The sequence below is a fragment of the Pseudopipra pipra genome, chromosome 27 (genome assembly GCF_036250125.1).
Source record: "Pseudopipra pipra isolate bDixPip1 chromosome 27, bDixPip1.hap1, whole genome shotgun sequence".
Taxonomy (NCBI): Eukaryota; Metazoa; Chordata; class Aves; order Passeriformes; family Pipridae; genus Pseudopipra; species Pseudopipra pipra.
The window spans coordinates 5,401,651-5,424,552 of NC_087575.1; the positions used below are offsets into that span (position 1 = coordinate 5,401,651).

Here is a 22,902-nt window from a genome sequence, read left to right on the forward strand (position 1 = left end):
GTGGAGACTCGATGTCTAATATCGAGACTCTCTGATATCTAATAACAAGGTTGGGCCGGCCCTCCCTCCCCCAGGGATTCCCTCTGCCCAACCACCCACTGCCCAGCCAGGACACAGATTCAGCCCCACAGGGTTTTTGAAGCAGAGGAGAAGTGGGCTGGTGGGCACCAGTGCTGGGGGGCAATGCCCCGGGGGCAGGGGGCGGAACCCCGTTCCCCCCAGGCCGCGGTGTGCGGGGCCAGTGGCCGCCCCGCCTGCACAGGGAGGTGCTCGTGACCTCGGGCTGCCTCGCCGGGTCTCTCTCTCGCAGACAATGCCCTGGCACACCGAGACACAAAGCAGCTGGACGGGGGATCTGGCGGCCAGTCTACAGCGGGGAGGGGGCCGCACACCCTGACCCACGAGGCAGCGGTGCAGGGGCCCGGTGGGAGCCGAGGGGGGGCTCAATGCAGCCCCAAAATGCTGCCGCTGCGCCCCTCCCGCACAGCCTCCCCTGGGCTGGGTGCAGATGGCTGGGTGGGATTGAGGCCCCTCATGTGCAAGGCGCAGGGCTGGGCTGGGAGGGACCCTTTGTGGCTCAGCCTGCAGCCCCCCGCCCACCCCGGCCCCCTCCGGGCTCTCAGGGGGGAGATGAGCTCAGGCGGCTCCAGCTCCGGCTCCTGCCATTGTTGTCCCTGGGAGAGGGGCCGGGGCAGGGATGCGCCATTGTTCTCCCCGGGAGCTGTGGAGCTCCGGGCCTGCAAAGCCACCCCTCAAGGGGCCACATCCCCAGCTGGCCCCCCAGCAAGGAGAGGGGGCAGCCGGGGCCACAGGTTTGGCCCTGCCACAGTTTGGGCTTGTGCACCAGGAGGGGGGCCACGGAGGGGACAAGGTGTCAATCCAGAGCCACCCCTGCTGGGAGCAGGGTCCGGCCGCCAGCTCCTGGCTCCCAGCCCGGTTCTGTGGGGAGGGACAAGGAGACATCACAGCCATGGCTGTGAGCGTGGCCTGCTCGGGTCCGTTGGCAGAGCAGCCATGCCCCAGGGGCAGGGCATCTCCCCGTGTCCTGGCAGCTCTGAGGAGCCCCGTTCCCAGTTGCCACCCTCCTCACATGGCTCCATCTCCTTCCTGGGAGGAAGCTCATCTCCTCTGGCAATCCCACGACTCCAGGAGATGGTGCTTTAGGAAGCGTGTGCAGATTTCAGGGTGGCTGAAGGTATCCGGAGCCTCTAGAGACGCAAGCTGGGAGATCCCAGGATTCCCAGCAGCCCAGATTTTGTGTGTTTAGTTTATTGTGTTGCCCTGGGAATAAATCGTTAAAGATTACAGGCAGACTTGGGCATAATTGCTACACGGCATCCGAGGCTCCTGCGTCTCCAGAGGGAGCGTTCTCCAAACCCCGCACGGCTGAGCAGCTCCGGGAGAGACGATCCGAGAGCAAATACCTACACAAATCCCGCTGCAGGCCACACGCAGCTCCCGCAATCCTCTTAGCTAACCTGGGCCCCGGGATTAGCCCCCGCGGCGGCTCACGCACCCGGCCGGCGGCGCGGGCTGGGCCGGAGGACAGGGGCTTACCCGGGTCCCACCGGGACACTTCCCACGGGGCCTGGCCGCCGGGCACGTCCCGGTGCCAGGGCAGAGCCGGGACAGCTCCACGGTGGCAGCTCCTCTGTGTCCCACGGTGCTGCCCCATCCCTCAGGCCCCAACTCCAGCTGGGAGCCCCAAATCTTTTGGGGGCCAGTTCTTGGAAGTCCTCTGCCTCGAAGGAAGGGAATTCCCAGCCCTCCTTTGGGGAAATCCCCCACAAGCCCCGGGCAGCAGCTTTTTTCTTTTCTCTCGGTTTTTTGGTTTTTGTTTGTTTTTTGTGTTTTTTTTTTTTCCTTTTGGACTGAATTCCTGGCTGATTCCACAGCTTTGGCAAACGGGGATTTTATCGCAAGTCTCTGCATTCCCCTCGCAGGCGTGGGGTCATGGGATTAGGGCAGAGCTGACGCTGGCTCCGGAGCAGGGAGAGGAGGGGAGAGGAGGGAAGAGGGGGTGTTTCTGCCTCCTGTGGCTGCAGAAGATGCCGGGCTGCAGCCTGGGGGGACCCAGGGGGGACAGGGACCCTTTTCTTCCCTCAGCCCCCAGTCTGTGAAGGGGAGTGATCCTATGGCTGCAAAAGGGCTCCCGGGCCGTGCAGTGCCCGGCTGGGGCCTCATGTGGAGCTGCCGCAGTGAGTGGGAGCGTTCCCACGGGCACGGGGCCAGCGGCCGGGATCATGCGGGGCACACCCCGGCAGGAGGGCGCAGCCGAACCGCTGCACCTCCACCCGCCCGGCCCGGCCCACCAGGCACCGCCGGCACCGCCGCGGTGGGAGTGGTGCAGGGCTGGGGGTCTCGGTGCCCCCTCCCCGTCCCCCCAGGCCCCGCGGGGCCGAGCGGCTCAGCCTTAGTCACGGCGGCGAGCGGTGACTCAGTCGCCCGGCGCGCTCAGGTGAGCCATCGCTGCTGCCGTGAGTAAGGAGCTGCTGATCCCACCCTCCTGGCACTGCGCCGGGCACGGGCCCCCTGGAGCCCCCATCGGAGCCCCCCACCTCGCCAGGCCCGGGGTGGCCTCGTTGCGGGCGCGGGTGTCCTTGGGCAGGACGGCAGCGCCTGTGCCCGTGACGCTGGCGGGGCTGTAAACACCCAGGCGTGTCCTTAGAAACACACAACCGGCTCCGTGTGTTCCCAGCTCTCGGGGACGTGTCCTGGTGGCCTTTGGCAGCGTGTCCAGGCGTCACAGCCTGGGGACACTCCAGCTGCCAGCCCCATGCAGCCGGAGCCAGTGGCCCGGCCTGGCCTCTCCTGCCGTGCCCTGGCTCTGGGGCACCCCACATTCCTGGGGGCTCTGCCCATCACCCAGCCTTGGGCCTGGCGACCCCCAGAGATGAAGTCACCCCTGGAGTGACTCAGGCAGCCCCTCTGGGCTTGAGGGGGACTGGGCACACAGTGGGCAGGGGGACCCCAGCACAGAGCTGGATGGCTCTGGTCGGACCCCGGGGTGAGTCAGCTCCTGCACGGGGATGGGGATGGTGGAGTCACCGCAGAGGCTCCCACCCGCCTGGCCCTGGCCCTGGGAAGGATGGCAAATCCCTCTGGATTTAGCAGTGCCCAGGTGTGGGGCCATACTTGGCTGTGCTGGGCCGTGGCCCTGCTGCCACGGCGAGGCCAAGGCTATTCTGAGCTCCCTGAGCTCACGGGCCCCTTCAGGACGCTGAGCTCCCGTCCCTGCTGACACCAGGCAGTGGCTCCCGGCCCCCATGGCCCTCCCCCAGCCAGGGGGGAGCAGAGGTTTGAGCCCCAGCCCTGCTTCAGCCGGGATTCCTGCTGGGAGGGGCAGGGGAACCGCTCCCCCATCCCTGGCCACCTCCTGTCCTGCCCCATGCCCCAGCTCTGCCGCTGCCCCACTGCCCCAGTGCCCCCCAGGCCCTGTCCTGTGCCCCAGCCTGTGCCATGTGCCAGTGCTGGTGTGGCAATTGGCAATCACAGCAATCCCGGGTCAGGAGAGGTCCTGGCAGTTACATCAGCAGCCTGGGCCAATGCTGCCAGCTCGTGCCCACCAACAGGACACTCCCCTGGGCAAGGGCCAGGGGCTGAGACCCCCCCCCAGTGGGGAAAGACTCACCTTCTGTACCTGGGGAGCCCTGGAAACACAGGTGGGAAACTGCCAGGGTAGGAAGGGGCACCCAGGGCACAGACCCAGCCACTACAGCCAAGAGACACCAGAGCCCTGATCCCCAAAACCCCCTGCACCCCCTGACCCCCCCCACCTCCTCCCTCAGCGTCACTGGCTGTTTCCCAGACGCTGCCACATTTCTTGCTTTGCTTTAAATCCCGGCTCCAGGAGTCAGCCGACAGCTCAGCTGTTGTTGGTGTTGTTGTTATTATTATTGTTATTATCATTATTATTATAAATGCTTGAGCAAGTTGCCAGCCTTGGGGAGGGGAAGGACTCAGGATTTTGGGAGCCTCCTTGAATACACACTGAACCTTGATCCTGGGGTGACCCAGGCTTGTAAATCCATGGGAAAGCAACCCCCTATCCTACCATGTCCCATCCCACTCCAACCTACCCCACCCTATCCCATCACACCACACCCCACCCCACCCTATCCCATCATCCCATCCCATCCCACTCCAGCCCTCTGATCGGGCTGTGGGTTCACCCTGTAGGGCATCGTCCCAGTCCTGCCTGCACACAGGCTGGCAGTGCCATGTGGGATGGATTCCGTGGATCTCAAGCCCGTGCCCAGGGCTGGGGTGATGCCAGTGGGGGATCCTGGTGTCCAGCAAGGGAGCAGGGGGGTGTGGAGCGCGAGTCCTGCCAGGCTGCCCCAAGCACTGACACATGGGTGCACACTCAGGGCGGCGGCATTCCCGCCCCACACCTGCCCTGGCTCCCCTTGGAGCTGCCTCAGGAATGTGGGAACCTCAGCCGGGTGGGGAGTGCAGTGCAAACCCAGGGCCACGGGCACCCCTCCACCCTCCATCAGCCTGGGGGGCCGGGGGCTGGGGGGGGCCAGCAGTCCTTGGGCCCAGTGCTGTCCCTGGCCCTCTGCCAGGCTGGTACCCCGAGCTCCCAAAGCCAGGGAGAAGGAACAGGACCCGTGCGGGCAGGATGTGCCCCAGGAAATCCCGAGCTGGGCGGGATGGGGACGGAAGGAGGCACTTCCTCCCGGCCTTGTCCCTGCACATTCGTGTGCAATCCCCCGCCCTGAACGGGCACACGCGTGTGCACGACCACACGTGCTCCCCCCGCACACAGACAGCCCACGCCTCCCACACACGTGTGCACACACTCGCTCTGGTGGGTGCTGCATCCCCACCCACGCTCCCTCCGCCGCCTCCTCACGCCGTTCCCACCCCCCCCGCCAGGCCCAGGCACCCCCTCCCTTCCCGGCCCCCCGCGCTCCCCGCGGCCGCGGTTCCTGTTTACGGTGACGGAGCCCCTGCCCGGCCCTCCCGGCACGGGGGCGGCTGCCAGGGCAGGGGCATCGCCGTGGGTCCCCCCACACGGCCCCGGTGCAGCCTCCTCACCCGGGCCTGACCCCGGTGCCGGTTCCCGGCTGCGCGGGATCGCCCGCTCCCCACGGACACGGGGCCACAGCCCATTCTGGGAACAGCAGCAGGAAATCCTGACGGGAGGAGAGCTGGACCCCACATGGCACAGGCCAGGCGAGGCAGAGCTGCTGCGTGTGGTGGTGTGGGTGCCCCTTCCCGCCCCCTGCGCTGCCGAGCACACCTGGACCATCTGGCTGGGGCGTGGCCCCGTGCCCAGGTCAGGGGCTCAAGGGAGGTGCCGTGCCCAGGGTCCGGGCGAGTCAGGAGGAGCCGAGGGAGGAATCCAGCCCTGGGCCGGACTCACTGTGCCGCATTCCCCAGGGCCGAGCCACGCTGCGGGGAGCCGGGCTCAGCTCATCCCGGCGCCCGACCTGTGGGGAAACTGAGGCACCGGCTGGGGAAGTGACTCACCTGCACTGTGGCCTTTAAATGTGCTGCTCCGATTAGATAATGAGCGGAAGGATCAGAGGGAGCCCGACAGCCCCTCATTAAACCTTGGTCTCCCCAAGGAACCTTCAGCTCCATCGGAGCCTGTGGCCACCTGGGCCGGTGCTGGCCCACGGGACACAGCCCTGCCCTGAACCCACCCACTCACATCCATACAGGGCCAGAGCACCTCACACCCATCCCCACTGGAGGGTCGCTGCCCACGGGTTGTTTCACAGCCCCTCAGCCAGGACTCTGCAGCTTTGGGGTGCCCTGGCTGGGACATGAGGCACAGGGGCCGCAGTCGGTGGGGTCGGGGCCGCAGCCCATCTGCCAAGACAGGATGTGGGGCCGGATGGGGGACACAATGTGGGGAAGTGAGGAGGGGACAGCAGGGACAGGGACATCTCACGGACACAAGTGGGGTCACAGCCCTCTAGTCCCCAGTGCTCCAGGGCACCCAGAGCTCCAGCTCCTCCTGGCCCCCCACGTGCCCCCGGCACTCCGGGTGCTCCCCCTCCTGCACCTGCCTGGCCCGGGGGGCCCTGCCTGCAGCGGCCTGTCCGCGGGCGGCCGGGACGGGAAGGAGCTGGTTGGGCTGGGCGGGTGTCGGGTGGGAGCGGGGTCTGCTCAGCCCACACAGGTGTGGCTGCGGCAGCGAAGCTCCGCGCCCGGCTGGCCCCGTCCTGCTGGGTGGCAGGAGCCTCCCGCGCCGCTCGCACCCCGGGGCGCGCGGGCACACCCCGTCATTACCCCACGGCAGCTGCCGGCGCTACCCGGGCAGGGAGGGGACGGCAGGGCCGGGACGCGGCCGGACGGCACGGCCAGGTGGGGACGGGGACGGCAGGGAGCCATCGCCCACCCGTGTGCAGCCCTCGCCTGCTGCGGGGAGGGCAGGTGGGGGGCGTGTGCCCCCTCTCTGCGTGGGACCCCACGGAGGCACTCGGGCCCCACCGGTGCCCCCGACACGTGGGGGAGGCAGCCGGGGTCAGGCCCAGCAGCTGCTCAGGACGTGCCCTGCAGGGCCACAGTGCACAATGAACCCATTGAGGTCCCGCGCGGCGGGGGGGGGACACCCAAGGTGGCGGTGGCAGAAGTGACTCCAATGTCACGCCAGGCCTCAATCCTGCTATTTATACCCGTGGAGGGGCAGCCTTTGAGGGAGCGGGCATGGAAGCGCTGCCGCCTCCTCCTCCCCACCGCATGCTGGGGCATCCCAAAGGGCAGTGGCCCCGGCCCCCCCAGCTTCCCCTCCCCACCCTGCGCCCCAGCCCGGCGCCAGCCCCGCCAGGAAGAGCCCCAGCGCCGGGACCAGCTGCAGCCGCTTCCTCCCGGCCCAGCCCCGCCAGGAACCGGGAAGCCCGAGGGGGCTCTGAGCCCCTGGCTGTGGTGGAGGCAAAGGGAACCAAGCAGTGGATGGAGCCCCAGGGCCCACGGGGGCTCGCGCTGGGTGTCTGGGTGCTGGATGCCAGGATCCAGCTGGGAACTCCTTGGGAACCTCCCAGCTTTACCAAGGGCGAAGTCCCGGCACATCAAAGGCGGGCGGGGGCAGCGGGAGCCAGGGCAGGAGCCTTTGGTCCCTGCCAGCGCCCGGCTCTGCCGCCCCACGTTGCTCCCACCGCCCTGAGCTGGGGTCCCGTGCCGGCACACCTGGGTCCGGGGTCGTGCCCCCCGCGGCGTGGCACCCAGCCCATTGCTGTGGCAACCGCCACCAGCTCCGGGTGTATTTTCTGCACCAGGGCCGCCGTGGGAACCTGGACGGGTGCCACCTCATTCCACTGGGCTCTCTGGGCCGCCTTTGTAGCCGGCGTCGAGCCCAGCTGGCAGCCGCTTCCTCCCCAGCCTCCCCCTGCCCCGCACTGGTGGTGGCCCCGGCCAGGGGGCAGCAGGAGGGGGCTTTGCTGGAACCCCCAGCATGGGGCCGGGCACCCCTCCGGCCCCCACGGCTTTGGGCTGGCTCCAGTGGAGCCCAGAGTCAGCAGCCGCCAAGGCTGCCCCGAGCGAGGGCCGTGCCTGTGGCCCCCGGGGCCACCGAGCCCCTGCCAAGGCACCTGGGACCCCAGTGATGGCAACGTGCCACCCCCACCGCCCCTCACCTGACCCCAGCAGCTCCTGGGGGGCTTCCCAGGGGGCTCCCCCATCCCCAAACAAAGCAGCAGGGTCTGGGATTCCCATGCCCCGTCCCTGCTCTCCCCAGCCTGCAAGTGGCTTTCCCCACCCGTGCCTCAGTTTGGCAGGAGAAGCTGCCCTGGGCCAGGGTTTGCCGCGTGGCCGGCAGCGCCGCGAGGCTGCTGGCCCGGGAGCAGCGTGACAAGCTCCGTCGTGCTGGCTGCAACACCCGCCCTGCTCAGCGCCCGCGGCGCCCGCTCCTGCGCCTGCATTTCGGGGGTGAGGCCGGTGGGGCGATGCTCCCCGTGGCTCCACCACCTGGAAACAAAGCAAAGCACCCCTGGGACCGGGGCTGAGGGGCCCCACTGGGACAGATCCCGGTGCTGGGCCCCGAGCCGGGTCCCGCTCCTGCCCGCGGGGATTTTCCCTGAGCTGTGCCATGCTCCCTCCACGGGGCCACGTGCGTGGGAGGGTGGCGGAAAAAGAGCATTTTCCAGAGCTGGAAACCCAGAGGAAAAAGGCTGCCGGCCGGAACGATTAACATGGGTGGGTTAATCATTACAGCAACCCCCCCACACCCGAAGGAAGCTGCGAGGATTCGGCCTTCGAGCCGCCCAAGGGCAGCGTGGCCCAAGGACACGCCGGGCTGTGCTGGCAGCGTGTGGAGCCTCCACTGACCTTCCCATGCCGGGGCCATGGGCAGCACCCACAGGCACGGGGGAGGGAGGGGGCCGGATCCGCACCTGGGCACTGCACGGCCTCGGCAGGGACAGGCAAGGAGCTGCCCTGGGGGTCCCCACACTGCTGGAGGGCTGTGTGGGGGCTGCTGCCACTTCCCGCAGCCCCCTGGCAATGTGAGGGGTGGGGGTAGCCCCTGTGCCCCCACCCTGATGTTGCAGACTGGGCGCTGAGGGCACGAGGCAGCAGCAGGGTCAGGCAGGATCCCAAGTGGGGCCAGGCAGGATCCCAAGTGCGAGGTTTGGGCAGGGAAGGGGCGGCTCTGCGGGATGAGTCAGCCCGGCGGGAGCGGGGCGTCCTGGGGCTGCGGTGGGGTTTGGGGTTGTTTTTCCTGCAGAGAGAGGAGAGCTGGAACCTTTCGCCTGCATTCGGGACTGGGTGGGACGGGGAAATGCCACGCGGCCGAGCGCAGGGAGGGCCCTCAGCACCGGGAGATTTGGCCCGGCAGAGCCCGGCCCGTCTCGGAAATCATCCCCCGGAGAAGCGACGCCGCCGGCAGAATCCGTGATGCTTCACTTTCCGAGCGCTCCCGGCCCCGCTCCCCACCCTCCATCTGGCAGCAGAGCATGCGAGTCACGGGCAAGAGCCCTGGGTGGAAGGGGAGGAGGAGGGGGGCAATGCCGGCCCCCTGCCCGCTCCCACCACGGCCAGGGGAGCTCTTCCCTCTCACACCCACGGCCCAGCCCAGAGCCGGAGCCAGACAGACCCCAGGCTCCTGGGAACAATTCCACTGCACTGTGCAGATGCTCCCAGCCCTGCGTGCCCCCAGCAGAGACAGAGACCCAAAGGCAGAGTTACCCCAGCACCCATCACCCCAAAAGGAGGTGGAGAAAGGCCTTTTGCCCAGCTGTGAACAGAGGCTGTGGTGCCCAAGGGCAGGTGCCAGCACTCCAGGGACTGCCAAGTGCCAGGCCAGTGCCACCATCTCCCCAATCCAGGCTGGTTTCCGGGAGAGAGGAGGGAGATCCACCCACCGAATCACAGCATGGTCCACACCGTGGAGCTGCCTCCCCCTTCCCTGCCCCCTGGCAGGGTTCATCCCTGCAGTGCCAGCACAGCGAGCCAGGAGCAGGGAAGGGCTTTGCCTCCGGTGCAGCCACAGCTGCACGTCTCCTGCCCCCATCAGCCCATTTTCATGGCATCCAGTGGGACGCAACCGATGGCGGCTCCGGCGTGGGCAGCAGGAGCTGGGGGAGGAGAACGTGGCTCTGCAGAGCCGGAGGGGAAGGGCCAGAGGCAGAGGTGAGGGGCTCGGAGCCGAGGCTGCAGCAGGAGGTCCCTGCGGGGAGTGGGCTGGGCTGGGAGTGCAGAGGAGCTCAGCGAATCACCCACACGTGGCCCTGCACCCCCAAAGTGCAGCTCACGGCGAGCAGGGCTGTGACATCGCCAGTCCTGGCTCAGGACAAAGCCCTTTCCCTGCACCCACGAGGGCAGGAGAGGCCCCATCCCAGGACACAGTGGGGGCACTGTCTCAGGGTCTCTGGACATGGAAGAACTGGAGGTGCCCTCACTGCTCCCCCCAGACACAGCCTACAAGTCCCAGCAGCCGTCAGGCCGTGGAGCTCCCAGCCAAGGGCACCCTGTGAGGGGCAGGGCCGGATTCCTCGGCCCCCCCGGCCCCCCCCCGGCGCTGGCGGAAGGCAGTGGGAAGAGCTGGTGAGAGGACGCTGACGGAGACACTTTTTTCCCATCCTAAAAATAGCAGCTGGCCGTTTCCCCAGCTTCCCGGCCTCGCCAACGCTCTTCTATTAGATGAAAAACCCGAGGCAGCCACCTTCCGTCAGCACGGCTGCGTGTGCCGGGGGAGGCTCACGCAGCCGAAATAGCAGCCGGGGACAGAGAGGGGCAGCGGGAGAGGGGCCGGCCCCCGTTATTCCTGAGATGTTTTAATTAGCACAGCCCCGACTCGGAGGATTTGCTCATGCTCGGTACAACGTCTGACCTTTGAAGAAAAAGAAGAAAGGGAATGAGAGGGGAAGGGGAAAAGGCACTGGAGCAGCTCAGGAGCTGGAAGTCGGCTGAGCTTCAAATAGGCTCCGCGTCAGGCACTCGGAGGCTTTTAATAAGCCACGGAGTGAGAAATTTAACACCATGGGCTCTATTTTTGATCACTTGTGAAGGGGGGGAGAGAAAGACAGAGCGAGCAAGAGGAGGGGGAGGAGGTGGCGGTGAGAAGAGGAGGCAGCCAAGATTACATCCTGGGTGGCAGCACCGAAAATAGCCGTGCCCCACTCCGGGACGGAGTGGCGGGAGCCGCGTGGGGCCCGCGGGAGGCTGGAGCAGTGACCTCCCTGGAGCAGTGACCTCCCCAGAGCTGCTGCCCACACAGGCAGCCAACGCACCTTCCCGGGCTGGAACACGGCAGGGAAAAGGGGATTAGAGCGTGGCAGCTCTGCACAGCAGAGGGAACCCGAAATCCCTCTGGGAGGGCGTGGGGAGGGAGGCACCCAGCGAGGGGCCTGGCAGCATCTGGTGCCGTGGGCAGGACATGCATCCCCGGTGCCTGGCACAGGCAGAGCCATCCCCTCACTCAAACACGCCCCTTCCCAGCAGCTCTGGGGCTGGGAAGAGCCACTCCTGCTTCCCTGGAGCCCCTCCTGCCTTCCCTGGGCTGTGGTGAGTCCTGAGCAGCCTCCTCAGACAGGGCTGTGTCCAGCAAGCCCCGGGTGAGCCACGACTGCAGCAGAGTCACAGCAGCAGAGTCACAGCCGCCCCCAGCAGGAAAGATTCCCACCACGCACAGCATCTGCTTCCCTCTGCACCGAGTCTCTGGGGGCAGGGGGAGCTCTCCCTGCTCCGTGTGCCAGCAGCAGCAGGGGATGGGGCAGAGCCTGGCAGCTGCTGCCCAGCTGTGAGCAGCACCGTGCTGGAACAGTCCGGCCAACGGGCATTCCTGCGGCACTGGAGCCGGGAGGCCAAGGCAGAGCCAGTGGCGGGGCAGGGAACCAGGACAGGACAGCTCTGGAACAGACCTGTACTCCTGTGCTGCCTTAATCCTGCTGTCCAGGTGATTACTGGAGGTGGAGGTGGCTGGAGCACCAGGAGGGAGTTACAAACCTGCCCGATGAGTCTCATGCAGGAAGATCTGCCCCGGGAATGCCCGGCTGATCCCCAGGGCAGCGCCAGCGACACCTTCCCTGGGTGCATCTGCCCCCCAGCCCCCAGCCCGGGGCAGGAGCCGGGAGCTGATCCCAGCTCCACTGCAATCTCTGCGGGAAGAAGGTGACGTGCCACGAGAGGGGGTTGCATTTCCTTTTAATTGATGAGAACGGTTTCTCCACCTCCATTCGCCCCACTCCATCTGTGCAGCTGGGGAGCAGGACAGGGACAGGCTGGGAGTTCTGCACCCACGGTGGGATTCCTGCAATGCACAAAGCAGGGTTGGGTTACTGAGGGGGGGGCTTGGCTGGGCCGTGGATCCTGACCCCAGGGCTTGGCCCTGCTCCAGCTGCTCAACTGCTGAGAGTAAACATGGACCAAAGAGCAGAGATGAGGAGATAGTGGGAGCCGGTGCCCTGCTGTGCTCAGGGCTCACGGAGGCTCTCAGTGACTCACCCCCAGCACAGCACACACTGCCACAGTCCCCAACTGCCAGCACGTGGGAATGGGGGGGATGAGGCACAGTCTGAGCAGGGCAGAGGGAAAAGGGGCCATGAGGTAAGAGCTTGGCTTCACCTCCCCCGAGACTGAAGCTGTTTGTCTTAGTGGGAGTGTCCGTGACAGAGGCCACGCAGGGCAGAGGCCACTGCCCAGGCACCCCCTGCCTGCCCCCGAGCTGCCTGTGAGCACTGCCAGTCCTGGGGGACCTGGGGCACCAGTGAAGCCCTGGCAGTGACAGCAGCTCCCAGCCTGTCCTGGCATTAGGGCTGAACCGGGCACAGCCCTGGCCCTGGGCCCTGTTGCCATCTGGTGGCCCTGCCTCAGCTCTGGGCTGAGGACCCCCATAGGCCCTCCCAGAGCTGAGGCCTGACCCCAACAAGGGACAGCTGCAGAGTCACTGCTCCCCAGAAGCCAGGGCACCACCCCTCGCCCACCCCAGCAGCCCCACAGGACTTGTCCCCAGGAGCAGGTCTGGACACTCAGCCAGGCCCCAGGTGACCCTCACCTGAATCACTCCAGAGCCTTCACCAGGGCTTCGTTGGCTTCTACCTTAATCTGAGCTTCTGCTTTAGCAGCTTCGTCGGACGCTGCAGCCACTTCTGACACGGCCTTCTCCAGGTTGGATTTCGCAGTCTGAACAGAGGGGCACAAGGAATGTGTCACTGGGAGACCACCACAGGAGAGGGGACAATTCTACAGTCCCAGAGTCACCCCCTCCCTCCCACTGCAGTTGTTGACCCCACAGACGCTGACCTGGGGCCCTGTGGAGCAGCCAACACAGCTGTGCTGGCCCCAGACACCTTATCAGCAGGGAAAGGCTCTTTCTGGAGCCCAAGAGGGGATGGGGACAAGGTCAGTGTCTGTCTGACGGGCGAGAATAGCCTGGGGAAGGTGGATGACTGCACAGTTCCCACTCCCTGGAGCCCTGAGGCTTTGATCCAGGTGATGGGGGTGCAGGCACAGCTCCTGGTCTGGGCAGGGGAAGCTCCTGAGCCAACCAGAGTAGAGAAGCAGGGGGCAAAGCCCCCCGGGGAGCCCCCCCGGGCTCAGGGTACTCACGGCCAGGTCCAGCATGTCCATGGTCACTGCCTCCTCTGCCAGCACCTGCACCGTGGAGTCGGCGTTGACGGTGACGGAGCCGCTGCTCACTGCGAGGCACAGAGGGGAGGGTCAGCCAGGGCTGCCAGGGGGGCTCACCCCTGGCACCTCCACCATCCCTTCCCCAAAACAAATCCTTGGCACCCTCCTGTCACAATCCCAACATTCAGGGCCTCAGTTCCCACCCCAAGGGAAGCCGGAGCAAGGCATGTTCCCAGAGAGCCTGAGCAGAACCAAGACCCAACCCCAGCCCGCAGAGCTCCAGCTCCCAGGGCAGCTTCCAGCAGCCCCTGGCAGGGCTGGGAAAGCAGAAATCCCTGGAAGTGCAGCAGGGCACACGTGGCTGGGCAGAGCCTCCCTTGTGAAAGCACTGAGAACACCATCCCCACACACACCTTTCCTCCCCAGCTCCTCCTGCCTCGCTCACCAAAGTACTTGGTGGCCGTCCCGTCCTCGGCGTAGACCGTGACCACGCCTGGCCGGAGCACCTGCAGCGTGGGGACGTGGGATGCCAGGATGCCAAAGGAGCCAGTCAGCGTGGGCACGTCCACCTGCTTCACGTTGGCGCCGTTGTAGAACACCTGGACGGGGAGGACACAGGAAAACAGTCATCAGGAATGGGGGGATGAAGAGTGGCAGGGAGAGCCCAGGGATGCAGTGGGCAGCTGGCTCCATCCAGAGGGAGCATCCCAGCTCCATCCCAAGGGAACAGCCCGGCTCCTGACAGGTTCAGCACGCCCAGGTGTGCCCAGGACAGGCTACACCTGCACAGCAGGGAGCAGGGCCGGGTTCCAGAGGAGGGGTTGCACGGGGAGCGGGGATGCGTTCCCAGCTCCCGGGGCACACGCAGACACGGAGTCGGGAGTGGGCGAGAGGCGCCGGCACAGCCGGGAGCAGCCTGGGAAGCGCGTGGGGAGCCCTGAGCCGGTGTCCCCGCTGCGGCCCACGCGGCCCGGCTGTCCCTGTCCCTGTGCCCACGCCCTGCCCCGGGGACACGGCGGGGGCGGCCCGGCCGCGTCCCGCTCCGGGAGGAGCAGGAGCAGGAGCGGCCCCGGGCGGGCCCCGGGAGCGCCGCGGCGGGGACGGCCCGAGGTCAGGGCCAAGGTCAGCCCGGGGACAGCCCGGCCGGGCCGCGGGGGCCGCAGCGCCCCAGGCCCCGCTCTCGCCCCGGTCCCGGGCACCGACAGCCCCACGGGGGCGGCGGCACCGGCCGCGTCCCGCCCGCCCCGAGCCCGCCGCGGGCACCGGGCGGGGCGGCGGCGGGGGCACGGGGGCCGGGCCGGCCGTACCTGCGTGGGCGAGGCGAAGGTGAAGGCCATGGCGGCGGGGCCCGCGGCGGGCTCGGCGTAGCCGCGGGCGGGCGGCGGCAGCAGCGCGGGGCGGGCGAGGCGGAGCAGGCGGCGGGCGCGGAACATCGCGGCCATGGCGGCGGCGGCGGCGGCGGCGCGGGGCAGGCCGGGACGGCGCCGGACCACAGCTCCCGGCGTGTCCCGCGCGCCGCAGAAGGCGTCACCCGGCACCGCAGGGCCTCATGGGAGTTGTAGTCCCAGCCCCGCCGGGTGTCGCGGTGCCGGGGGTCCGGCCCCGCTCCGCCCCCGCACCGAGGGGCCGCCGCACCCCCGGGCCCGGCCCGGCCGCGAGGGCTCTGGGGCGGGGATGGAGACAGGGAGGTGGGAGAGGGATGCAGGCAGGGACGTGGGACAGGTAGAGGTACAGGCAGGTCTTGGGCAGGCAGGGGGGCAGGCAGCGCTGGTACAGGCAGGGTACAGGCAGGGGTACAGGCGGGGTGGTACAGGCAGGGGTGCAGGCTGAGGTGCAGACAGGCGTACAGGCAGGAGTGCGGGCAGGGCTGGGACCGGCAGGGGGTCACGCAGGGGTGCAGGCTGGGCTGGTACAGGCAGGGCTGATGTAGGTAGGAGTACAGGCAGAGGTGGTACAGGCAGGGGTATGGACAGGGCTATAGGGCAGGCAGGAGTACAGGCAGGCAGGGGTACAGGCGGGACAGGTGGAGGCAGGGGTGCAGGCAGGGCTGTGGGGCAGGCAGGGGTACAGGCAGGGGTACAGGCAGGGGTACAGGCAGGGCTGGGGCAGCCCCTGTCCCCACGTGACGCCCGCGCCGCGCGGGGGCGGCTCCGGTTCATTCATAAATCCCGGGGCCGCCCCGCCGCACCGAGCGCAGCGGCGGCGATGGAGCCCCGATCTCGGTTGTAGGTGAGTGTCTGGCTCCGCCGCCTCGCGACAGCCCCTATCGCGACACGAGGAGCCAGCCTGGCCGAGGGGAGACTGTCACGCCCCACCGCGCCTGGAGGTCCCCGGCGCTCCCGCCTCGCTGTCACCAGCCCTGTCACCAGCCCTGCCTGCATCCCTGTCTCCATCCCGCATCCCTGCCCCACATCCCTGCCTGCATCCCGCATCCCTGCCTCCGTCCCTGCTCCACATCCCTGCCTGCATCCCTGCCTGCATCCCATTCCGCATCCCTATTTGCATCCCGCATCCCTGCCTGCATCCCCGTCACCGGGCTGGGGCGGGGGGATGCACCCAGGGGGGACAGAGCGGGTCCCCCCCGCCCGCAGCCCAGCCCCGGCCCAACCGGGCCCCGTGGGTCTCACACACGCGTGGGGCACAGCCCCGACACGCCCCCCGCACCCCCTCCCACGTGCGTGGGCGCGGCAGCACCGGGGTCCCCCGGCCCCGAGCCCCCGCCCTGGGCACCACTGGCGGCCCCGGGTCCCGCCCCGTGTCCCCCCGCGGGGGGACAGCCCCGGGACCGGCCCCCTCCTCCAGACAATGGCCGTCCTGTTCCTGCCGGGTCGCCATGGAGACGGGATTCCTCCATGATGGGGAACAGGAGGGACATTCTTCCAGCTCCCCCCGGCCCCCCGCGCCCCCCGCCTCGGGCCTGAGGGTGCCCGGCAGGGATCCCTCCCGCCGGGCCCCCATCCCGCGTGGAGCCGCAGCCTCTCGCCCGGGGTCCCCCCCGCCAGGCCCGGGGTCCCCCCACACCCTCGGCATACTGGGGTCGGTGGAGGGACCCCCGCCTTATCGTGTCCGGGGCGCCACGGGGTGGGTCCCCTCACCCCCTGCTGCATCACACCGGCTCGGGGATGCCTGAGATGCACCGAGAGCCGGTGTGGGCGGGGGGCTCTGTGCCCCGGGAGATATCCCGCTAAGCCCCCGATGTCCTGTGCCAGGGCTGGCCCCAGCCATCACCATCCCTCGCTGCCAGCTGCGACACGGCCACCGCTGTGCTGTCCCCACGAGTGACAGTCCCCACCCCTTCACGGGCTCCATTCACATTTTTCACTGACCTAATTCTGAGCGGTTTCCAAGCGCCCACCTCTGCCTGCTCCGGGGGTCCCCAACACCGGCATTACCCACCCCTGCCCATTCTGGGGGTCCCCGACAGCAGCATCGCCCCCCCAGCTCAGTCTCAGCCCCTCCAGCAGCCCGGGGATGCACGGAGGGGACGCACGGAGGGGACACAGGACCCGCAGCAGGAGCTGGAGCTCGGCAGCCCCCGGGAAGGGCCCCCCCGAACACGGGGGAGGGTGACGAGGTCCCCGCAGGGTGCCCAAAGGCCGCGGGGCCGATGCCGCGGAGGGGTGTGGGACCCCTGCCCCGGTGGCTCTCGCTGCTCGGGAGCTCGGCCCGTCCCCCCCGGCCCCTCGGTGTCCCCCCCGCGCGGACCGCCCGGTGACGGAGCCGCTCTCGGGATGACTCACGAACGTCACCCGTCGCTCTCCGGCGACACCCACGCCACGAGCTGTGGGGCGGCCACCTGCCCCCCGTCCCTGCCGCTGCCCCCAGCGCGGCTCGCTCCGGGCTCCCGCGGGCGGGGGTCTCCCGGCAGCGCCGACCCCTCCGGCAGCGGGGCCGGGGCCGCCTTTGGCCCCTCGGCTCCCCGGGGACGTCGGTGCGGTGTCACCCCGGAACCGGGGCAGGGACAGCCCCCCCGGGCCGGCTCCGGCCACCGGCACCAGCCACCGTTTGGAGGCTCCGGCCCCAGCCGGGCGTGGGGACCGCGGCCGCTCTCCGGGGGCCGTGCCCACGCGAGTCCGGGGGTGGGCGCGGGGTAGCTGTGGCCTGCGGGGGCGAGGGGCTCCCCGGGGAAGGGCAGCGGTCCTGTCCCCTCCTCCTCATCCCTCCATCCCTGCTTCTCTCCTGACCACACCCTCCATCCCTTCTTCATCCTCCCCCTGAGCACACCCTCCCTTCATCCCTTCATCGCGGTCCCTCCCTCCATCCCTCCCTCCATCTCTCCATCCCGGTCCCTCCCTCCCGGTCCCTCCCGGCAGCTCCGCACCGCGGTGCCGGGCAGGGGCCGGGGCAGGAGCCGCCGCCGCCGCCCCCGGCCCGGCCCCGCCACCCCGGCCGGTGCCTCCCTCTCTCTCCCCCCGCACCAGGACACGCTCAGGCCGGGACGGACCATGAGCGATGACCCAACACCCTGGGACAACGCGACCGAGAGCGCCACGGTGAGTCCTGCCTGTCCCTGCCTGCCCTTGCAGCCCCTGCCTGCCCCTGCCCACGCCGCCGGCCTCGGGGTCCCGCGGGAGGGGGGATGCGCGTTGGGAGCTGTGGGGTTCTCGTGTCTGCCATGGGGCTGGGGTCTGTGTCCGGGTGGGGACGGCAGCAGCCCCACTGTCACCCCTGCTCTGCCAGTCCTGGGGGTGGGTGACACCTCTCTGTGCCCTGCCCACCCCCGGGATGCTCTGGGTGCTGGGGGGTCTGGGGGCTGCTGCCGGATCAGCGCCTTTCCCCCGGCTGAGGGCTGGGAGCCCTGAGCGCTGGTGGTGGGGCAGGACTGGGGGTCCCGTCCCCATCCCCATCCCAGTCCCTGTCCCCGTCCCCACTCCCGCTCGGCGCGGGGGCCGCGGGCGGCTCAGCCCCCCCCGGCTGCCGTTGCCTTGGTGCAGGCAGGGCCCGGGGGCGGCGCGGGGGGGGCTCAGCGGCTCTGGGGAGCGGCGCTGGCGTCAGCGCGGTGGGGGCAGGTTTGGGCTGGGCCGGGGGCAGGTTTGGGCTGGGCAGGGGTCCCCCAGCTCAGCCCCTCGGCCCCGGGCAGGCGGTGCCCGGCGAGGTGTCCCCCCAGGATGGGTACGTGCTGCTCCTCGCCCTGCTCTCCATCTTCATCGGGGGCACCCTGGTCCTGCTCTCGGGCATCCTGATCATCTGCCGGCGCTGCTGCGAGGCTGACCGCCGGCACTCCAGGTGGGCACGGGGGACGCCGCTGTCCCCAAGGGCTGTGGCACTGCGAGAGGGGCAGGAGGGCTGGCACGGGCACCGCTGACCCTCCTCCCTCCGCAGAGCCAGCGATGACCCTGAGAAAACCAACACCACTTACCTGGATGACTCGCAGCCAGCGCAGGGTGAGTGCCCACGGTGACCTGCCAGCCCCCCCAGCAGCACCTCCAGCTCCGGGAGTGGGCCCTCCATCGTCCATTCCTTGCTGTGGAGTGGGACTGGCAGCCGGGAGCAGGGAATTCTGGGCTGGCATCGAGGCCACGAGTGCAGCAAGTTTGTCACGCCCCAGCTGGGGAAGCTGGGCTGCCCCACAGTGGGGGGAGCTGGTGGCTGACCCCCTTCCCCACAGATATCACTGTCAAAGTGGAGGACCCCGAGTGCCTGTCGTCCTCCAGCTACCGGGATGCGGAGAGCGAGCGGTTCCTGTCCTCCAGCTCCTCCACCGCCCGCCGCGTCTCCTTCAACGAGGCCGCGCTCTTTGACCAGAGCAAGAAGACCCAGGAGAAGGGGAGGAGGTGAAGCTCAGGACTGGGGGGCCCTGGGGGACCCTGGGCTGGCCAGGACTGCCCCTCCTGACCCGGCTGCCCCGCAGGTACACGCTGACGGAGGGGGACTTCCACCACCTGAAGAACGCCCGCCTGACCCACCTGCACCTCCCGCCACCCGCCCTCAAGATTGTCACCATCCACGAGTGCGAGTCCAGCGAGAACAGCCTGGCCATGACCCCCCGCCTGCCCCCGCCCAAGCCCGGCCTTGCCATCTTCCAGGTGAGCCCCCGGTGCCCTGGGCACTGCTGGGACACGGGGGGCCAGGGGTCTGGGCATCCTGCAGCACACCAGGGAGGCACCACTGGACTCGGGGTGGGAGTCTCGGGGCATTGCTGGAAGTGGAGACGGGGGGTCCTGGGATGCAGGGGCTCCTCCTGGTCCCCACCATCGTGCAGACCCCCTGAGCAGGCTCTGCCTTGCAGCGCCCCGCAGGGGCCCTGCCCCAGCCGGTGCTCCCCAGCCATGCCGTGGGCCCCAGCTCTGCCCTGCCCGGGGACACCTACAACTCCACCGTGGACACCAGCTTCACCGAGGCCAGCCCGGCTGCCTCCTCCGACTCCGGGGAGGGCCCCTCGGTGAGTGCTGGGGTGGGGGGCTGGGACCGGGCAGGGGAAGGGGCTCCCCAGCCTTGGCAGCCTGTGCAGCCCCAATGGTTCTTTCCTGCTCCCTCCCTGCTCCCCCAGATCCCGGCCCTGCCCCCCCACTCTGTGCCAGGGCTCTGGGGAGAGATGTGGGCATCCAACTAGAAACAGGCTCTGCCCCCCCCATCCCTGCCCCGGGGGACGTTTGTGCATCTGCTGCAGCCCAACTCAGCAGAGCGGACAAAGGAGCTGAGCGGGATACGGGGGGGTCGGGGGGGCCGTGAGTGGGGCTGAGCGGGCACTCACGGCCCCTCCACCCCCCCCAGTTTGCAGCAGCCCCCAGGAGCGGGAAGGCAGCTGGGGTGGGCAGTGCCAGCCCCGGGGAGCCCCCTCCGACCCCCCCCCAGGGCCCCGTCCTGCAGTTCTTCACCCGCCTGCGCCGCCACGCCAGCCTGGACGGGGCCAGCCCCTACTTCAGGATCAAGAAGTGGAAGCTGGAGAGCACCCAGCGGGCATCCAGCCTGGACACCAGAGGTGGGGGCAAGGGGGGCCCTGCAGGGCCGTGTGGGGTGGGTGGGCACATGTGGGCAGGGGGCTCGTGGTGCCAGACAGGGCTGTCCCCCCAGCCCTGCCCTGTGTCCCCCAGGGTCCCCCAAGCGCCGGCAGTTCCAGCGGCAGCGGGCGGCCAGCGAGAGCATGGACCAGGAGGACCGGGACCCCCACCAGACCGACATCATCCAGTACATCGCCCACACCGACGACGTGGCCTTCCACCCCGCGGGGGGCCCCTTCCTGCCCTCCCCCGCCAGCCCCCCACCCTCTCTCGGCAGGTATTTTTCAGTAGATAAGAGGGGATGGGGACGGGTGAGCCGGGCACCGGGAAGGCATCGTGGGACCCCGTGCTGCCCTGGGCGTGGGGGGCTCCCACCTTTGTGAGGCTTTGATGGGGCAACCGGGTCTAGGGGGAGCTGGTGATGGGGAGGATGGGGTGGGGCACGGGCAGGGTGGTGGGGACAGCATGGGGTGGCACCACGGCATCGCTGCCGGCTGGGACCGTCCCGTCCCTGCCGTGACACGGGGGTGGTGCCCACAGGCTAGAGCCGGGTGAGGGGGGCACGGGCAGCCCCGGCGAGGCCGGCGGCCCCGAGCAGCCCAGCGCCTACCACGACATCTGGAGCCTGCGCGCCTCGCTGGAGCTGTACGCGGCCTCCGAGCGCAGCAACGACCAGGACTCCGTGCGCAGCGACGGCGGGGACAGCGTCTCCTCTGCCGGCGGCGTGGCCCCCTGCCCCTCCTCCTCCCTGGACGAGGCCGAAGGGCCCGAGGAGAAGTTCTGGGGTCGGTCCAAGACGGAGGAGTCGGAGCCCGGCACCCGCAAGCTGCTGCAGATGGACAGCGGCTACGCCTCCATCGAGGCGCCGAGCCGGGGGGGCGAGGAGGGGCCCCCCAAGGACCAGACGGCCTCCGAGAAGCGCATTTGCTTCACCAGCGCCGGGCGGAAAGGAACCATCTTCGAGAGCTTCGAGGGCCGGGAGCCGGAGGAGGAGGAGGAGGAAGAAGAGGAGGAGGAAGAGGGGGGGAGCGCGGCCCTGGGCGCAGCGGGTGGGGGACACCTCCGTCCCCACAGCCCCCTGGCCTGGTCGCCGTACGGGCAGATGTTCCCGGGGCGGGAGGCGCTGCCCCGGCGGGATTACAGCATCGACGAGAAGACGGACGCGCTGTTCAACGCCTTCGTGCGCCACGACCCCCAGTTTGACGAGTCGCCGCTGCGGGGGAAGCACCGCTCCCGCACCCACCTGCGCAAGCAGTGGCAGCACGCGAAGCAGTTCAGCGACCCCGGCGTGCGGTACCCGGCGCTGGAGCGGCACCGGACGCCCCTGCGCCGCGGCGACAGCGCCAACTACCCCCTGGACGCCCGGTTCCACAGCCCCCTGCCCCGCATTGTCAGCGCCGGCGACGAGGAGGCGGCCGAGGCGGCCGATGGGGTCCCTCCTGCCCCGGCACTGCCCGACCCGGAGATCCAGGTGATTGTGGAGGAGCCCGGCGAGGCGGCCCCCGAGCCCAAGGCTGGCTCCGAGCCCCCTGAGGACGACGACTGCCCCGGGCCCGGGAGGTGCCTGGGGCTTGGCTCTGGCTCGGAGCTGATGGACAAGATCACGGGTGGCCTGGAGGAGCGGCTCTATGGGCACCTGAGGAGAGCGGGAGAGACCCCCGAGCCCGCGGTGGCCGTGGCGGCCAGTGATGCCCCCCCCGACCACAGCCCGGTCTAGGCCCACCACGAGGGGGAGAGACCCTGGCACGGGGGGACTTGGTCCCCACTAGAGTTCGGGGCTCCATCCCCTCCTGCTGCCGGCGTGGGGACCAGCCCGGTGCCCGGAGCCCTGTGGGAAGGGTGTCCCGGCCTGGGAAGGCCAGGAGGGCATGTGGGGTCCCCTGGCTGTACCCCCCACCACGGGGGTCCGGTAGCGTGGGGTGGCCGAGCCCTCTGGCTCCCGGGAGCGAGGTGCCAGGAGAGGGCCCGGGCTGGGGGTGCCCCGGGGGTCGGGGTGCAGAGAAGGAGCCGAGCGTCGGTCGGGGGTCAGTGCCGGGGGACTTTGCTGACCCCCCACCCCACTGAGCCCCCGGCAGAGCCCCGAGCCAGCTCCGCTCCCCCCTCTCTCCGTGGTTTTACAAGCAATAAGCCTCTCCTCCAGCCGGGAACGTCCTGCCAGGAAGGGGCCGGAGCTGGGTGTTCCCCACCGGGGGATGCTGCGGTGCCACCCTGGCAGGGGGGTAGTTTGGGGAGGGGGGAGTCACCTCCTCAATCCCACAGTCCCCCCAGTTCTGCAGGGAGCCTGGGATCTAAACTGGAAGCGGAGGGTCTGGGGCAGGGGGCTGCTCGAGGGGCCACGGGGGAGCCGGGGGTCCTGCAGTGGCACCTGGGCTGGGCAGGACCGGCCCTGGGGGCCCCATAAATGCCCCCTGGAGGGGTGGGGGCTGCTCAGGTGGGGGTACAGGGTGAGAGCAGAGCATGGGGTCCCCAGTGCACGCTGTGGGTGACCCCCAGTGTCTCCCACCCCCCGGGGGCTCAGCGGGGGCTCGAGGTGCCCGGAGGATATTTATTGATTTTTACAGAGGTGGCTGCTGCTCCGGGGTGGGGTTTGCTTTTACTGGGTTTTTATTTGTGTTTCAAAGGATGGGGGGAAAAAAAAAGAGAAAAAATCCTCAGCCCAGCCCAGCCCCAGCTGTGGCACCTGGGACTCGGCAGCAGGGGAGGGGACAGGCAGGGGCCCCCAGACCCCATTGCATGTGAGTAGAGGCCGGGTCCCCCCTTCCCTCTGCGCAGGCTCTGCCCAAAGCCCTCCCTCCATCAACCCCGCGTTTTTAAGTCTATAAACAAAGGAGAAAAAACAAAACCAACCGACTGTGACATCTCTGAGCTTGTTTCTTACCTTCTGCTTCCCGGGATGGTGCCCGCAGGGTGGGGGGAGTCGGGGCAGGGGGGCTCCAGGCCT

General features: G+C 69.0%; 2 protein-coding genes across 3 annotated transcripts; one reads left to right on the top strand and one right to left on the bottom strand.

Annotated features, from left to right (window-relative positions):
- Positions 1-11,578: 11,578 nt before the first annotated feature.
- Positions 11,579-14,486, bottom strand: ATP5F1D (ATP synthase F1 subunit delta). Its single transcript, XM_064637625.1, has 5 exons — positions 14,328-14,486; positions 13,466-13,619; positions 13,000-13,088; positions 12,446-12,573; positions 11,579-11,701 (listed from the first exon to the last, which is right to left on the bottom strand). Exons 1-4 carry the CDS (start codon positions 14,460-14,462, stop codon positions 12,451-12,453), a joined length of 501 nt encoding a protein of 166 aa, XP_064493695.1. The 5' UTR covers positions 14,463-14,486; the 3' UTR covers positions 11,579-11,701; positions 12,446-12,450.
- Positions 14,487-15,116: 630 nt separating this feature from the next.
- On the top strand, positions 15,117-22,807 carry CBARP (CACN subunit beta associated regulatory protein). Of its 2 annotated transcripts, XM_064637615.1 has the most exons (10): positions 15,117-15,249; positions 17,442-17,513; positions 18,101-18,246; positions 18,343-18,404; positions 18,629-18,794; positions 18,872-19,046; positions 19,250-19,402; positions 19,735-19,942; positions 20,055-20,238; positions 20,502-22,807. In XM_064637615.1, exons 2-10 carry the CDS (start codon positions 17,466-17,468, stop codon positions 21,676-21,678), a joined length of 2,319 nt encoding a protein of 772 aa, XP_064493685.1. In that variant the 5' UTR covers positions 15,117-15,249; positions 17,442-17,465; the 3' UTR covers positions 21,679-22,807. The 2 variants fall into 2 exon arrangements, with proteins under 2 accessions (XP_064493685.1, XP_064493684.1); XM_064637614.1 differs by lacking the exon at positions 15,117-15,249 and having other exon boundaries at positions 15,294-17,513.
- The last annotated feature ends 95 nt before the right edge of the window (positions 22,808-22,902 follow it).

Coding starts and splice junctions, on each gene's coding strand:
- ATP5F1D (XM_064637625.1), bottom strand. CDS start 14,462: ATGGCCGCGATGTTCCGCGCCCGCCGCCTGCTCCGCCTCGCCCGCCCC. Junction 13,620..14,327: donor CCTTCGCCTCGCCCACGCAG/GTACGGCCGGCC, acceptor CTCCCCGTCCAG/GTGTTCTACAACGGCGCCAA. Junction 13,089..13,465: donor GACGGCCACCAAGTACTTTG/GTGAGCGAGGCA, acceptor TGTGCCTCGCAG/TGAGCAGCGGCTCCGTCACC.
- CBARP (XM_064637615.1), top strand. CDS start 17,466: ATGAGCGATGACCCAACACCCTGGGACAACGCGACCGAGAGCGCCACG. Junction 17,514..18,100: donor ACGCGACCGAGAGCGCCACG/GTGAGTCCTGCC, acceptor GGCCCCGGGCAG/GCGGTGCCCGGCGAGGTGTC. Junction 19,943..20,054: donor ATCCAGCCTGGACACCAGAG/GTGGGGGCAAGG, acceptor TGTGTCCCCCAG/GGTCCCCCAAGCGCCGGCAG.